The sequence below is a fragment of the Xiphophorus maculatus genome, chromosome 8 (genome assembly GCF_002775205.1).
Source record: "Xiphophorus maculatus strain JP 163 A chromosome 8, X_maculatus-5.0-male, whole genome shotgun sequence".
Lineage (NCBI taxonomy): Eukaryota > Metazoa > Chordata > Actinopteri > Cyprinodontiformes > Poeciliidae > Xiphophorus > Xiphophorus maculatus.
This window is the reverse complement of record NC_036450.1, coordinates 15872686-15889074: the sequence shown is the minus strand read 5'-3', so window position 1 is coordinate 15889074 and position 16389 is coordinate 15872686. Positions and strand designations below refer to the sequence as shown.

The 16389-nt window shown below is 37.5% G+C and overlaps 1 protein-coding gene across 2 annotated transcripts in view; it reads left to right on the top strand.

Annotated features, from left to right (window-relative positions):
- Positions 1-16389, top strand: part of astn2 (astrotactin 2) — a 261598-nt gene that overhangs the window by 212396 nt on the left and 32813 nt on the right. For both annotated transcript variants that reach the window (XM_023338121.1, XM_023338122.1), the window contains 2 exons: positions 7358-7491; positions 9117-9265. In XM_023338121.1, coding sequence (XP_023193889.1) covers positions 7358-7491; positions 9117-9265 — 283 coding nt within the window. The remainder of the gene's footprint in view (positions 1-7357; positions 7492-9116; positions 9266-16389) is intronic.

Sequence of the window (16389 nt, the reverse complement as noted above, 5' to 3'; positions counted from 1 at the left end):
TTCCCTTCATAATCCCCAGATATCTGGGAATATTGTGGTCTGATGAAATAAAAATGTACCTGCTATTGTCAGTGGAAACTAACAGTATTTCTGAATTAGACGCCATAACAACAGTTAAGTATGTTCTGGGGATGCTTTGCTTCTTCAGAAACTGCTTGATTCACTATAATTGTAAATTCTGTTGTCTGTTAGAAAATACTGAAATGAATATCTGGCCATCATTTTATGACCTTAACCTCAAGAGTATTTGGACCAATGCTCATAGCACATCAAGTCCACGTTTGAATTGCGGTTTTGGAGGGCGTCAAAAAGGTAATTCAGCAAAAAAGAGTGGAGCAGAATTATTGAAAATACTCGTTGCCAGTTATCATGAATTCTTGATGATACTTGTCGCCAGCCATGGCACAATTAGTTACTAGGTTTAAGGGACAATAACTTTTTCACATAGGGTCAGGATGGTTTCAATGGTACTTTTTTCTGTCATAAATGACATCACCGTTTAAATATCATAAAACAATCAATGTTGTATTCACTCAAAATAATATTTGTCTGATAGAAAGCCTTGTTTATGACCTGATATATCTGACAAAAAAGCAAAAACAAACTAAATATCCATAATATATTTCCATTTTTGCATGCAGAAACTGTAAATATTTCCCTGTATAATTTATCGGTACATTTGGTGATCCTTCAGTGATAACGTATTTCAAAAGATACATATTTCCCAAGTTGTTTTTTTTTGGCTTTGTTCAGTTTAGACTTTGTCTTCAAACAATTTGTACTGAAAGGAATTGTGGAATTGGATTTGATTTGACTTAGGTGGTCATGGTTATACACACATGCAAACACTGACTCCGACATGTGGTCTGATGCCAGGGAAAAAGAGCTCAGACCATAAATAAGTAAACTATTGCCTGTGGTCCCTCAGCCCCTGGGTTGCTATGACTGAATTATGGCAAACCTTTTGAACAAATTGGTTTTGAGTCTAATGGGTCAGAATGCTCTATACTCTGCCCATTGGCCACTACCGTGCTTCCTCTTGGCAAAACTGCATTTGAAATAGATATAAGGTGGCAGGTTCAAAATGGGAGAGGTAGAAGGATTAAGTTCAAGTGCATAGGCACAGAAAGCAATTTACAGACACTGACAAATATGTTGATATAAAAAAAAAACAACTTAAAAAATAGGTTGAGTTTTTATTGAAGTAGACAATCTCACAATGAATTACAAATCCAACAAATCCATGGTAATAAAAATGATTGGAGGTTCTAGAAATTTCTAATTAGTAATCCACAGTGTTCATTATAGGTGTGACATGACACAGAGTCTATTTCCTTGATTCACTGATCACTATTCTGGGCAAGAAGACATATTTATCTTATTACCACATAGTAAACATGGTGTTTGGGAAGGTACAGAAATGCTTCAATTTCAATGTTAGAGAACTGAGGCAAAGTGGGGCAGCTTCGGAGAAATGTTAAAAAGACTTGACTTATAATAGCAGTCGACTTTTCTATAAGAAACCCTCCAAGTTACAAATGAAATGGGATCAATTACTAAAAAAATCATCCATGCCCTCTGCTATGTGTAATGGAAGATACATATGGGCTTGTTTTTTTTTTTCTGAAGGGCCTTGTTAGAAACAATGGTATCATATATTCTTTCAAATAATTGAAAATATCTGAAGTATATACTTATATGGCTGCAATATATATGCATATATATGGCTATATATATTTAACTGGATAAAGATACAAAACTTATTGCCCAATCAACACAGCCATAAAATCTACTGTCCTCCATTGCCATCTCAGTCCTCAGATCAAAAATCAACAGAAAACATTTAGGTTTTGCTGAAGAAACTTCAAACAAAAGTCAAGGATTCTGGACAACAAAGAGTTTGAGCAAAGAGGAATGATCAATGATTCCTCTCACTTTATTCTTCAGAGTTGTAAAATGTTATAGGCAACAACTGAGTACTGTGCTGTTGGCAAACGAGCATGTACCAAGAATTAACAGCAGGAGGTTTACTGATACAATTGTGACCTAGGTCATTTTATAAAAAAAAAAAAAAATCTTAACAGACCCAGCACTGCACACAGTGTTTAGACAATACATATTACAGACTGAATATTTGAAATACTTCATAATTAAATGATATGCAAGAAGCATCAACAGGCTTAGACTAAGTTAGGCAAAACTATTATGTCTGTATTTGTTTTAAGTTTTTTCCCCAAAATGTTGTCTTTTCAGATACTGTGTGTATTAAGCAACCTATTGGCCCCCTTTGAAGGTTTCTTTAATTTTTTTTTCAGTAATTGTACCACACCATAACTGATCTGAGATCTAAAAACTTGCTTGAAAAACTTATGAAAGGCTGGTTGGATTGTTGCTGTGAAAGGCAAAATATTGTTCCAAGAGTTTTAATGTGTCTGGATGCATCTGAGTGTGCATGATGTTCTCCCATCTTGTTGATCCATTCAACAGTAATATCACCATATAGCTATATTTTTCCAAACCAAATCTTAATCCCCACCATACTTTGAAGATGTACGGCAGGACAAGGCGTACAGATCACTGTGTCCACATCTTTAGGCTCTGTTCAGCACAGAGTTTAAATAATAAATAATGACTAGTTCAGTATTACATAAAAATTGCATTTTTGACTGAAGCAAAACCCCTACAGATTTGCTTCCATATGTTAGAAAGATTGTACCTAAGCAATAATGTAAATCCACTCAAGCTGGAGTTTGGCACAGAAATATAATCAGAGCCTAAAGGAAAATAACTTGGGGTGTGCAGATGGTACTTTCATTCTGGTAGCATACAGTCATATAGGTCAAGAGCAGCACTTCTTCCAGTCTGATGCACACATTAACTTTTGAATCCAAGAATGCAGCTACACTGCCACGGAAGGTAATATTGCTGGTCATTGATCAGATTCAGTCATTCGCTTTGTGTCCACTATATACCATCTTCTTGACCTCAAAAAAGTATTACATCACCAGGAGCATATTATTTGACTTTTTGCTACACCTAAACTAAGCCGATGATCCTTAGCCTTTTGCAAAGGTGAGGCAATTTCAGCAATATTTTATGTGCTATGATCTATCTGCTCTGACAATAAATAGTTCAATGAATGAGTTAACCAAATCTGTTTATGGCTGTCAAAGGACAGCCTTCCCGTGTCTTGATTTAGCTAAGGAAAACTTATTGAAAATTTGACATTATAAGGTTTTTGGCCATTTTGATCTTAATTTCTTTGTCTGAGGTAGGATTTATTGGATCGGATTGCATTGTTATTCTTTTTTTGGTCACTGGGCAATATTTTAGAACTCTATTGTCACAGTATTCTTGATAACTCAAGTAATGTTGCATGACATCTCACGTTTGTTTAGAATGTTTTTACATTGAGTTACCTTCCCAGAAAGGTAAACCGTATGTGGTGATTGGGAGTTGTCATGTGACACGTCAATCCCCCATCAACCTCTGGATGAACCAACCCACCAGCTGCCCTTAGTGCACAATTTCCTGGAAGTGCTACCTCTGATAAGGTTCCTAGAAGTAGCCCATTGGCTTCTTTGTTAACACCATTACCCTTGAATGATTGGAAAAGTCCCATAAAGGCACTGATGTGGGTACACACACACATGCGCACGCCGATGATCTGCTGTGTGCTCTGACTTAGACTCTATTCCACCACTGGTGATTATCTTATAAATCAATACTGTGGGCCAGCTGGCCAGTGTTTTTGTGTATTAGCCTCAGAATACAGACAGTAATTTGGTCAGCACAGACTAGACAAACAGATTAATACAGTAAGGAGGTCACAATGGCCTCACTTGGCTTCTTGTAAGTCACAACAGGGTTTCTATGAAAGTGAAAGGTTCATTTTGTGATTTGGAGCCACTGAGTCTGCATGGTTTAAATGACGTCAAGACTTTGTCTTCACATGGCTGAAGTTGTTTATGGTAATTGGTCTCGCTGTTTATTTGTAACATCTTATGTACACTGCAGAAAATTATTGCATTTAAATATCAAATTGTTGATCACAAGTAAGTTCCCTGCATACGAATCACAGCATATTTGGGAAGTGCTAAGATCAGTGTAGCCACTGGAACAATAGGGATGTCACCAGTCCCTGAAAAGAAATCTGTCTTTGCCCTTGAACTGTCCAACATGGTTACTATCAAGGCTTTGATGGATCTATCCTTGTCAAAGTACCTATTGTTTTAATATGAAGCACAAGTAGTTACGATTTGTTTCATGCTCTTGTTTGGTGAACGCAGAATGCATAGGGAATGAATTTGAAGTTTCTGTGGAATGTATGAATTGTGGTTAATCAATGAAACCTACATTACCCACCTCTTGTTAACTGTACTCTGACTATAGAAGTACTCTGTCTAGATTCCTTCATCTTTTCATTTCATCTTTCTAAAGAATTTTCTTCTTCCATCCATGTCCCTTATCTTCACCATTAGACATTTAACACATTATCACTTTCCACATATATACAACTGCTTTTCTTTTTTTTTCTTCCCCTGTCCATAAACCTTCATTTCTGTTTTACCTCCTATGTGGCCCCACACATCTCCCCACCTCATTCCCTTAACCACAATTAGATTCCCTGTTTACCCAGTGAAGACTGGCTTGCGTTACTCTTTAAACATAAACACGGTGGTGATCGCTTTGTCTGTGTTTCCCATGTGCAGCCATGCAATCAAGCGCACATGCCCATATGAGGTTTTTCTAAGAAACTGAGGGTGGTAAGCACATGGCAGTTCTGTGGTCTTTCTCTCTTTTGCCCTTTGTAGTGGGGTCATTTCTCATATTTATCTATTCTTTGTGCATACATGGACCCAGGGTCTGGGATTTTTGTGATGCCTTTGTCTGTGGTGTACCTCCTGTTGACATGGGGTGGCAAGTTTCCTGCTGTTGGTGTTTTCCGGCAGCAGTTAACCACATGGGTGCAAGGGAGTTGAGATGTCCTGACATTTTCTTTTTTTCATGGGGTCATTATATGTTCATGGTTTGCAGTCTTTGCTTAGCACTCTACAGTAACTGTTCATTCTGCAGTAGCAGTTAGAGGGGCTTATGTTGGAGTACATTCTGTTTAATGAGAAGAGGTTAATCTCTGAGGAATCCCCTCTACCCTCATTGTAAAGTAGGGAATTGCTTTAATGGCTTAAGAGTCCTTTTTTGCACCTTTTCTTCCTCCTGCATCTTGCTGTTTTTTTGACTGTCCTATTTTTCATGGGCTCTCCAGCCTCACTCCCTCTTTTTTTCAGTTTTTCCTCTGCTGCTCATTTAGGTCACTAGTGCTCTCAAAATGCTTGAGTGAAACCAAGTGGTTTTGGAAGGAATTGGTTCCCATGAAAAAATCTTGAGCTTCTTCCACAGCTCACAATGTAATGTTGTGGAAATGTCAAAGTTGCAATTTTTTCTACTTTGCCATATATGCTTATTAAAAAACATGTTCCGTGTGTATCGGGAGAGAATATGGATTTTGTGGAACATCTAGCCCTGTTGCACCTTCAAAGCATTTCACTTTTAAAATCTTCTGAATAGTAGAGTAAATGTGTCTATATTTGCTGTTATATTTCAGTTGCTGTTGCTTTGACTATGTATCAATAGTTTATGTCGTGTGTTCCTGGCCTGTGTGAACTGTGGTGCTCTTGGAACAAAAGCTTTTCTAAAATTATGACCAAAAGTATCGGCAGCAGGGTGACTTATTTTGCTGACACCTTGTCCTCCTAAGCCATTCAGACAAAGGCAGGCACTGTATGTGGTAGTCTGACAGAGTAAAAACATTAGCTTCTGCATTTAAACCCTGACTCTGTTTTTTCTAGGCTGCCTTTTAGTCATGTGAGGACTTAGGATAATCACCTCAAATGTCACTTTCAATAATTGCCACATTGCAAAAAATCTTTGGTGGCATATCTTCAGTGAAATGAAACATGAAACAGATAACTTAGAATCAATATTATGTTGCATGCGTGTGTACATCGTGAGCAATTTTCTTTGAGTAATATGGCATCTCATCTTTTCCTTTGCTTTCTGATTATTGAACGTCATGGTGTCTGAAAAAAGAAGAGGCTATTCCGTCGTCTGTGTTGGGTGCCTGGTATGCTGCGATTATCTTTCTGCATGGTTCAGTGTCTTTTTTGTGACCATGATCAAGCATCTCAAAAGCAGTATGCATGAGACAGCATTACCAACCAGTTAAAGCATATAAATAACTGAGAGCTCTATTGATCCATAGTGTGACTAGGGGGAGCAGAAGTGCTTGCAAACTCCCTGGAAGTCACTCTATATCATGTCCATGGCTTAAGGAAAAGCCCTGACATTATACTTTATTGCTTTGACGGTTATATTGGCATTTTGCTGCCTTTTAGAGGATGACTGAGCTTCTGCCTTTGACTTTTTTCCCTTTTCGCCCGTTAATGAAGTAGCACAAGGAGATGTTAGGAGATGATGTCACCTCTTAATATCTCACTACCCAACCCCCTCCATCCCCGCCTCAGTCAGACTGACAGCAACGCTAGCAGATCTCGCACAGAAGCACATAGAATGAGGGAGGTGAGGAGTGACACTGCTCTCACATATCCATCATAAAAGTAACAGTGCATCAATGATATAGGAGTGTAAGCTTGTTGGTGCTGGTGAGATCTTCCTGCCATCCGGTAATTGGGAAAGGTGGAAATAAAAAGGTCAGTCTGCATGTAGGGGGAAGTGTATAGGTCTAGGGCTTTCTTTTTGTGACTGATTGGAGGTGTGAACAATATGTTATATTTAAATTCCTCTAAGTGAGCCATGCTTAATTACTGAGGATATTCAAAATGATCTATCTATCTATCTATCTATCTATCTATCTATCTATCTATCTATCTATCTATCTATCTATCTATCTATCTATCTATCTATCTATCTATCTATCTATCTATCTATCTATCTATCTATCTATCTATCTATCTATCTATCTATCTATCTATCTGTCTGTCTGTCTGTCTGTCTGTCTGTCTGTCTGTCTGTCTGTCTGTCTGTCTGTCTGTCTGTCTGTCTGTCTGTCTGTCTGTCTGTCTGTCTGTCTGTCTGTCTGTCTGTCTGTCTGTCTGTCTGTCTGTCTGTCTGTCTGTCTGTCTGTCTGTCTGTCTGTCTGTCTGTCTGTCTGTCTGTCTGTCTGTCTGTCTGTCAAGCAGACTGAGAGAAATGATGGGAGGCCATCATATGGAAAATAACTATATGTATCAATGGGATTGGTTGAAAGGGTTCGGGTGGGGATGGGCTAAGCATTGATGGAGACGGAACACATGTTCCAAGAGATAATTGCATTTCTCTCACCTGTTACCCTTTACAGGCCTTCAAGAGCGCCACAATGAGCTCATACTGGTGTGCTGGAAAGGGCGATGTCATTGATAACTGGTGTCGCTGTGACCTGAGTGCCTTCAGCAAAGACGGCCTGCCTAACTGCAGTCCCCTCAGGCAGCCAATGTAAGTGTGAGGTGACACCAGGACATGTAGGCTTTCATACCAAAGAGAGGTTTTCTTAATGCATGCACTGGTTATAAATTAGTATATGCACACAGACACACACATGCCCACACACCTGCCTCTACTGATTCCTAAGAATGTTGTAGACAAAAGCCTGGTCCCTGAAGTTCTAATAACTGTTAGCTGACTTCACACTCTCCCTCTCCTAAAAGAACACATTCATTCAAGGTGCCCTAATAATACTCCTAAGGCTTTTGTGAGTCATTCTCTCAAGAAATGTCTGTCATGAGGACTTCCACAAAAAAAGTAGTGGGTTGAAAAAGCAACCAGAGAGGACAGAGCTATTGCTCAGGCATCTAATTTATGACTGAAACTAGAATTTGAATAGACACCTTTGACTGTGGTTGTGTTTGTTTCATACAAAATATGTTGTTCCTTTTTTTGTATATCCCAGTGTTATTTGCTCATTGTAAATAACAAGCACTTTAATTTTAGTTTACATTTTCATAGTGTGCATGCTATTTACTGGTTTTTAAAAGAATACCAAAGGCAAACATATGAACAAACTGTAATATATTCAAGTTGTTATCCTAGCCACATTAAATTTGAATATGAAAGAAGAGAGAATGGGCTAACTTCTGAATTTGTGTTCATATGAACTTATAGGCCAATTATATTAGTATCACTTGCTAACAATGGCATGCTAAAACGATAATAAAGAATCTAGTTGTGAATACACTACACTTCAGATCAATATCAAACAAATGTTTAATAGTAGTGTGCTCATTATTTAAAAGTTTATTTGTTGAAATTGCACTATTTGTGTGATCTATGTCATTTTCAATTACTAATTTCTAAACAGATGCTTACAGTTTTTCTCAGTCATTTTGGTGCATTTCTTGAATCATTCTTGACATTTGTAAACAGTGCATTTCTTAAAACAATTCGTACAAACACCTATACATGGCATATGTCTGCTTGCAAAAGCAAATTTCTATCTCAAAATCCTTAGTTCATCTCTCAGAATTAAATATCTTTCAAAGAATGTGTCAGTGCCTCAGAATGACAAGCCCATGTTTCATTGCATATGGATAAGACAGTCAAATTGATTAGTCATGTTGTCAGTATAACAACATACTATGAAGGGGTGTTCTGTTGTAAACTATGGCGAAAGTTTTGATGACAAGTACTGTAAATTGTAATTGTTGGAGATCAATGGCAAGAGACTGGACAAGATTCAAATTTACACTTTTACTGTAATTTGTTGACAGACCATGTCATTATGATACATAAAGGAAAAGGAAAAAACAATTCAACAGAGGCCCATATAATGCATTTTGATCAACATGCCATAAGCAATTGAAATGTACTGAGAATTGTACATTATTAGCAACTTGCTCAAATAAATGAGAAACTGATTTGTTGATGTGCACAAGTGATACAATGATATGAAGATTGAACAAATGCTTTTGAGAATTTCAGTTCTGTTTTGAGAATTGCACCAAAGCGAGTAAAAAAACTGCAAATAAAGACAATAGGGCATTGATCAAATTAGAATACCAACCATAACAGCCAGAGTGACTGTAATTTAAATGCTGACTGTTTTGCTTCCTGTATTATTTTAGAATGCGTCTAGCCCCTAACTTGGAGCCCTCAAGCACAACAGTGGCCCTGGAATGGATGGATGTGGAGCCACTTATTGGCTGCAAAGTTTCTGACTACATCATTCAACATAAACGTGTGGAGGATCCTTCAGAAGCAGAAATCTACACAGGTAGAAAAGATAAATTTTAAAGCTAGTTTCTTAACTATATTTTATAGCCTTTGTTTTATTTTTGGTTATGTTTTTTCACATTTGACTTACACAAGGTTTGTATGTCAATAGTGATCTTGTGAGCAATTATCCCTGAAATATAGATAATGATGATTCTGCTCATGTTGCTTCTAAGTTTAAAACTTCTTCTAAGCATGAAGCTAGACTATAACTTTGTGTTATAAAAAGAAGGTGGAGGAATTGGCATTGTATACAAACCACATATAAAACATTTGCTTGAGGACATGGTATGACGTAAAGGAGGTTGTCCAAATACTGTGAGTGGTGCTGGCAATTGTATTTGCAGGTCAAGGGAATGGTCATTGTTGTGATCAGGGCCGGTATGAGTCATAGGAACAAGCCAGATTCAATCAAGAAACTAGGTGGTGTGGGAAAAAAAGTGGCCTCGGACATTGAGAAGTATAGACAAGCCATCCATCACAGCCGGAAGTGATGCTGATGAAGCGTGGGCACCAGTGAGCAAAGAGAGGCCCCAGACAGCTAGGCACACACATGCTGGCAGAGGTGAGGCATGAAGGGGCAGATGGCGAGGGTGACTCACTTTTCTATTTGCCAGTCACTACTCTTGTTGTAAATGGTGTTGCAACAGAGACAAAGTTCAACTTTAGAGTAATCGTTTTCAACTTTTAATGTCGCTGTTGCAATTTATTGTTTGTGATTCTCTAATTTATTTACCATTAATACGTTTTATTTATGTAAACTGAAAATGAAACTTTTAGTAAAGCATGGCTGCCTAGGGCTAGGGCAATGATTATCTAAAGTGGCAGTATTATGTAAAATCAACTTTTTTGAGCTTTATATCATGTTATAATGTTATCCTGTCATCAAAAACATACCTGGAGTGTTGCTTTGATTTTGTTATGTATGTTTTAGAAATCCTTTAATCTCTCTTGGTAGCTATTCTGGATGCAGAGAATTAGTGGTTTAACCAAACAATGCCTATTTGACAAAGCTCCTCCCCCAAGCTGCAGTCTCCTTGCCAAGCGTCCACATTACAGAAAACACCTCCCCTACAAATCCCCCACTCAGCTCCTTTAGACAAGCAGCAGCAATTAGCAAACCTGTGGTGGAACTGCACATTTGCAGAGCTCATCCCTCTACTACTTCTCAGTGAAACTGGTTAAAAAAAAACTATGTTAAATGCTTGATAGAAGAATGTTGTTATAATGACGTACTGAAGGTGGAGTGTCGGAAAGAGCAGAGGCTTCTTAAAGAGACAGAGGCCCAATTTCAAGGCATTACATTGAAAAGTCAAATTTCTTTTAAGTTATCAACTGTGAAGGAAACAGTTACCCTTGTGCCTTAAAATAGAACTATGTGCCTGGAATATACATAATGGAAAGATTTTCTACATTTTTATGTAGAAATAAAAATAAACAATGTTTTCTGCAACATGTGATTCAGTAAGATTGTAAGGCCAGATTTATTTTAAAAATAAAATAAAATTAAGAGGGAAAAAATTGGCACTGGAATTCACATTTTGGGGATAAATACCTTTTTTAAGGGCTTCTTAGCCATTTTATGGATAGCAAGTGTTTTTCTTCTTCTTTTTCATAATTTTCAAGGTGGTTGGATGATTTGAACTAAGGCGTGTGTAATCATGGCTTCCTTTCCAGACTTTTAAGGTGGTTACACGTCAAAGATTTGTTCAACAGAATGACTTTGAACCATGTTTGATAATCACATGGTAAAATCACAAACCGTAGAGCTTAAGCTTATAAAGGTATTTGGCAGTGTAGGGCAATGTGAAGGGATACACCTATTTTAGGTGTCCAAGCCTAAAATAAGGTAATATTATAAAGAAATGAGACACAAAGTTTCTCGTTTGTTGTTTTTTTGTTGTGATTTTAAAAGCAGAAGTGAGTCAATGTTACAGTTTTCTAGAGGGAGTTCCAGAGATGGGAAGGAGAGTGAGAAAAGGTTCCATTCCCTATGGTGCTGAGGAGGACAGAGGTAACAGTTAGGTAGATAGAAGAGGAAGAATGGAGAAACACAATCAGATTACCAAAAACTAATATTTTTAAATATTGACATAAAAAAAATTTAATATAAGAAAACGATAGTCAGTTGGTGCTCATGTTTGAAGAACCTGTGGCTAAATTGGCATCCAGTGAAGAATGAAAACCTTGCTTCAGACTGAGGCATGTAAGCGAAATGAGATAGTCAGACGCTCCACTCAACCATGCTGAGTATGAGTCACTCGCTGAGCACACACATACAGCCATGTGCACACTCATACAGATGGCAAAGAGTGAGGATGTTCATACACTTGGATATTGCCCTCCCTGTGTCTCCAAAGCTATGTTTCTATAGAACAGCAGAGGAGACTGACTCCTTTGATCATAAAGGTACTTCATATAATGATGGTAATATATATAAAGGGTCCCATGATTTTGGTCTTATTCAGACAAAGTGTTGGAAATTTATCCTGCTGTATAGAGGTTTAGTAGGAAAATCATTCAAAACTCATAATGTGAGGTCCGTATTCAACTAAAATGTGTACTTTATTTTTACGTTCGTGCATACTTGCATGTAAGACAAAAATCCATTTTAGGTGGATGTCAGAAATAAGACCACTTAACTGTAGGCCATAACTTTTTTTTTTCTTTTGAGTTTGTAGATAATTTGATTACATTGAAAATTTAACTCTGCTGAATGAATAGGTGGGAATAGTTCTCATTACTGCAGTCATGACTTAAAATAAAAAAATTCCTGCTTATGAACTATTTTTCACACCACCTAGGTCATTGTTAAAAAGAAGGCTCTCATTATCCAATGTGCCAACATTTTGCCTGAGATTTGACATTCATTGCAGCTTCCTGCATGAATGGATGCAATTACAGTCTTAGAAACTCTATGCACTGAACATAATTTTTTTAACTGTATTGCTCATTGGTTTTGCTCATTTGAGTTTCCTCTTTCATTATCAAATGAAAAGATACCACTCTTGGTAGCTTATGATAAACTCTATTTAGTTGAAATGAAACATTAAAAAATCCTGCCTTTTAAGGAGGCTTCACATCCAGTTATTCCCAGACGTCATTGTAGTGGGTTGCATCAGAATCAGACATTTTACTCTTTGGCCTTCTGTCGAACATTCTCAAAAATTCTGTATAAAACTTGGAGATGGACCGAGAACAGCACATGCTAGTTGACATTTTTATAATGTTAACATTATAGCTGCCTTGTGATGGACTGGCAACAGGGTGTACCATGACTCTTTCTCATTAAACTCTGGAGAATTGCATTATTCTCCAGAGTTTGATTATCCTGATAGACCTACATGGGTACAGACGATGGATGGACATACAGATGGACAGATGAATATAGGGATGGGAGCAGACCTTTCATTCAATATTGCAGACACTAACTTAATTATCCATTTCAATGCCAAATTGTTCACATTTAGATTCGGTTATTTACAATATGCCTTCTCAAAAGGGGCATGAATGTAAAGAAAACTGTTCTAGAAGTTCAGTAAGAAAACTTTTCAAAATTCTTTGCAGTTTTTGACAATAGGACAAAGTACAGATGCACACTTAAATATTGTGAAAAGGAAAATTGTGGATAGAAGTATCTGTGATGGAAAAAGCAAAATTAATCTTTGAGGTTTTTGGAAACATAGATAAGAAATCCCCAGTTTTAATAGCATGTTGCATTACTATTATATGAACTACAAACCAAACAGCCAGTAGTAAAACTCTCTTGTGTACAGACCTCTGTACTTAGAGGAAAAAGCAATGTTATGGTAGCTTAAAGCAGTGGTCTCCCCAACCTGTTTATTACTGCGGACCGGTCAAGAATTTTGCTGCTGCCCAGGTGGGGGAGGGGAAGGAACCGTCAGATAATTTTTTTTTAGATCGCTTTATTCAACAGACTCGTGGTCCACAAAGAGATGATACACAGAGATGACATATAAAAATAAAATCTTATAAAACACTTGTATAGCAATGTTTCCACAGAGCCGACTGGTATCTTAGCGCACTGAGAGAGGGATGTGAAAACATTACAATAAGACTGTTCAATGAGCTGCACAAACTACTAAATATCAAATTTCTCTCGAGTGCCTGGAATGTTCTGACATGTGCGTTACAAAACATCTCACTTGTGCTGCTGAACATGGGCTTTTTAAGCAGACTTCTCAGGGAGTCACTATAGGCAACCTTAAGCTTCTGCATGCTAGCTTTTTTAAATTCACACCACAAAGGAGCTGTGTACAAGGATATACAGTAACCTTTAAACAAACTTATTTTTACTTCATCTGTGCACATATGAAATTTCCTCCCCAGAATGTTTGCCTGGGTGTACATCATGCGACACTGCCGATAAATGTCATCATCATCACAGAGCTGGTCTGTGATGTAATGACCCAGATATTTAGTTTTGGAACAAACATTTCCAAAACTGACAGAAAAAAATCAGGGAAACAAAGTTGTTTGTCTACTTTAGTCCTACATACTAGCACAACAGTTTTATTAGCATTATACTGCACATCAAATCTCAACCCATAATCAGAGCAGATATTCAGTAACTGCTGAAAACCAGCACTGCTGGGTGAGAGGACAGCCAGGTCATCTGCATACATAAAGTGATTGATAAAGTGAGTATCACCAATCATACATCCAGTTTTACAGAGGTTCATTTCTTTTGACAGGTCGTCCATGTATAAGTTAAACAAGGCAGGTGAAAGAAGCCTGCCTGACGCACACCATAATGCCTCTGCATGTTCGTGGTCCCGCTTTTTTCCCCTTTATGACAATCTTACAACGTCCTGCAGTTGTAAGATTGCAGGACGGATGAGAGATGAGAGTAAGATAAGAGACACTCATCACTCCTGAAGTGTTGCTTATGCACAGGGTGCTTGGTCTCTAAGTGGCAAAGCAGTTTGAAGGCTTCATTGCCTCGTTAAAGAGCCAGTCACCATATCATGCAGAGCGGGTTTGGAATGTGGGAATCACCTACTGGGATAAATCCATTCTCCTGTCTCTTCTCTGGGCCTTTTCCCCTTCACAAAAAAGCTTTCCAAAGACATTTGATCTGTTTCTTATTCATTTGGCTGCTTGTGAGCTCAATGTTGGCGCTCAAGATGTAACCGAGAGAATCCGGTTAAAGGATTTTCAAAATAAAAGATCTTCCAGACTCAAATACTACATAAAACGGAAATATTTAATTATTTCTTGTGCGGCCCGGTACCACTTGCAATAGCAATAGTGATTTTTAATTAAATTTTGACAGTAATAGGTAATTTGTATGAGTAATGGATATATGTGCTCCCTTTTTGGTGGATTAAGCATAAGTCCTGAATCATCTCAATTGGATTCAATGTGTATGCTAAGAGTATTGGTTGAATATAGTTCCAGTTGTTGAAGTAGGAATTAACCATGGTCTTGCACAAGTTGTAAAGATTCAATCTCTCAGTTGGTATTACTAATATACATTCACGGGCCACTTAATTTTGAACACCATAATTTTGTATGTAATCTCAAATTATTTTGACCATTCTCCTCTTCCTTCTGACATGAAGAAAGCCTTACTGTCTACACAACTGCTGATCTCTGGATGTTCTATTGTTTCATACAAATCTCTGGAAAACCAAGAGAAGTTTGTGCAAAAAAATCCCAAAAGATCCAAAGTTCCAAAATGATTCAAAGTTAATCCTTAAATCCATTCCTCCACCCCCAACATTAATGTAACATATGACAGATCTATATGTTTATTTATGAATTATTATATTTATATTTCTTAATGGGATTTTCTTCATGTATCAGTTTACATGAAAATTGTAATGCAAAATAGATGCTATTGTTTTATTTGTCCTTTCAATTGAGCAAACAGGCCAAGAAAAAATCCACAGTTTTCGTTATTCTACATTGTTTGTTTTTGTACTGTCGTCAGGGCTTTCCAAATACGAGAAGTCTTTATGTACCATAAATTTAAGTAATGATGGATTCCATTTGTGATGGATATGCAGAAAATGAGTTACTCCACTGGGCTCTACACAGACCTCTAGATGGCACAACAAGGCAGAGCCAGAATTTATTGGAAAACCAGTTAGATAGAGAGCACTGGTGTGTTATTGTGAGGCTCAGCATTTCTCTAAAGCAAACCAGCTGTGAAATGTGAAGGTACTTTCACAGTAGGCACATAATTTGGAGTCAAAACCTCACCGATTTTAAAAATGTTAAGCTGTGTCAATGGCGCTGTGATAACGTGAAAGATTAATTTTAATCTGGGTATGTAGTAATGTAAGTAATAATCCTTTGTATTTGTATTTATTACTGACTGTGAAAAGGTATTAATCTTACTACAGTCCAGTTTTAGCCATCTCAGAGACTACAGACATCATCATTTGTATTTCATAAAATAATACAACAGAGTTTTGATAAAGAGAGAGTAGGGTGTATTTTTAAACATCCTTCAGGTCTGTTTTGTGTCTGTCTGTCTTGTCTATTTTGCAAGTGGTTCCTTGTAAAAGGCAAACTGCCAAAAAAACACCACGGTACTTCTGGATACCATCATTACCAGCTTTCAGTTACTGTGTCATATTGATTTGTCAGATCATAGGTGAAATCTTCTTATAAGCATTCATCATAAGGCTGTGCTCACCAAAACCTATTCACCACTAAACAAAAACCTACTCACCAATACTTGTAAGGGCAGGCTTTTTAGTGAGATTTATTTAGTCACAAATTAATTACGAACACTGTGTAAAAACGGAAACAGCAACTGCATTGTGAGAAGATTGGAGTCATATTAGGACAGTATAGCCAGGAAGAGACGAGGAAAGAGAGAGCACAAAGCAAAAGAGAGATAGGGGGAACCAGACAGCAGCAGCATGGAGGGCTCCAAAGCAATGATGTCACCTCATGCTGGTACTATTGGACTCAGAAACAGATTAGCCATTTGATCTTTGCCCTTAATTTAGTTCCAGTTTGCTTCTTCCAGCTCATGCCGCAAGCTTATTGAGACACACGACATGTGGATCTTGTTCTGCTTTTCCTCTCCTGTCATATGCCTAATACCTCTACATAACTCTGCTCTTTCCACATGTCTTTTGTGATCAC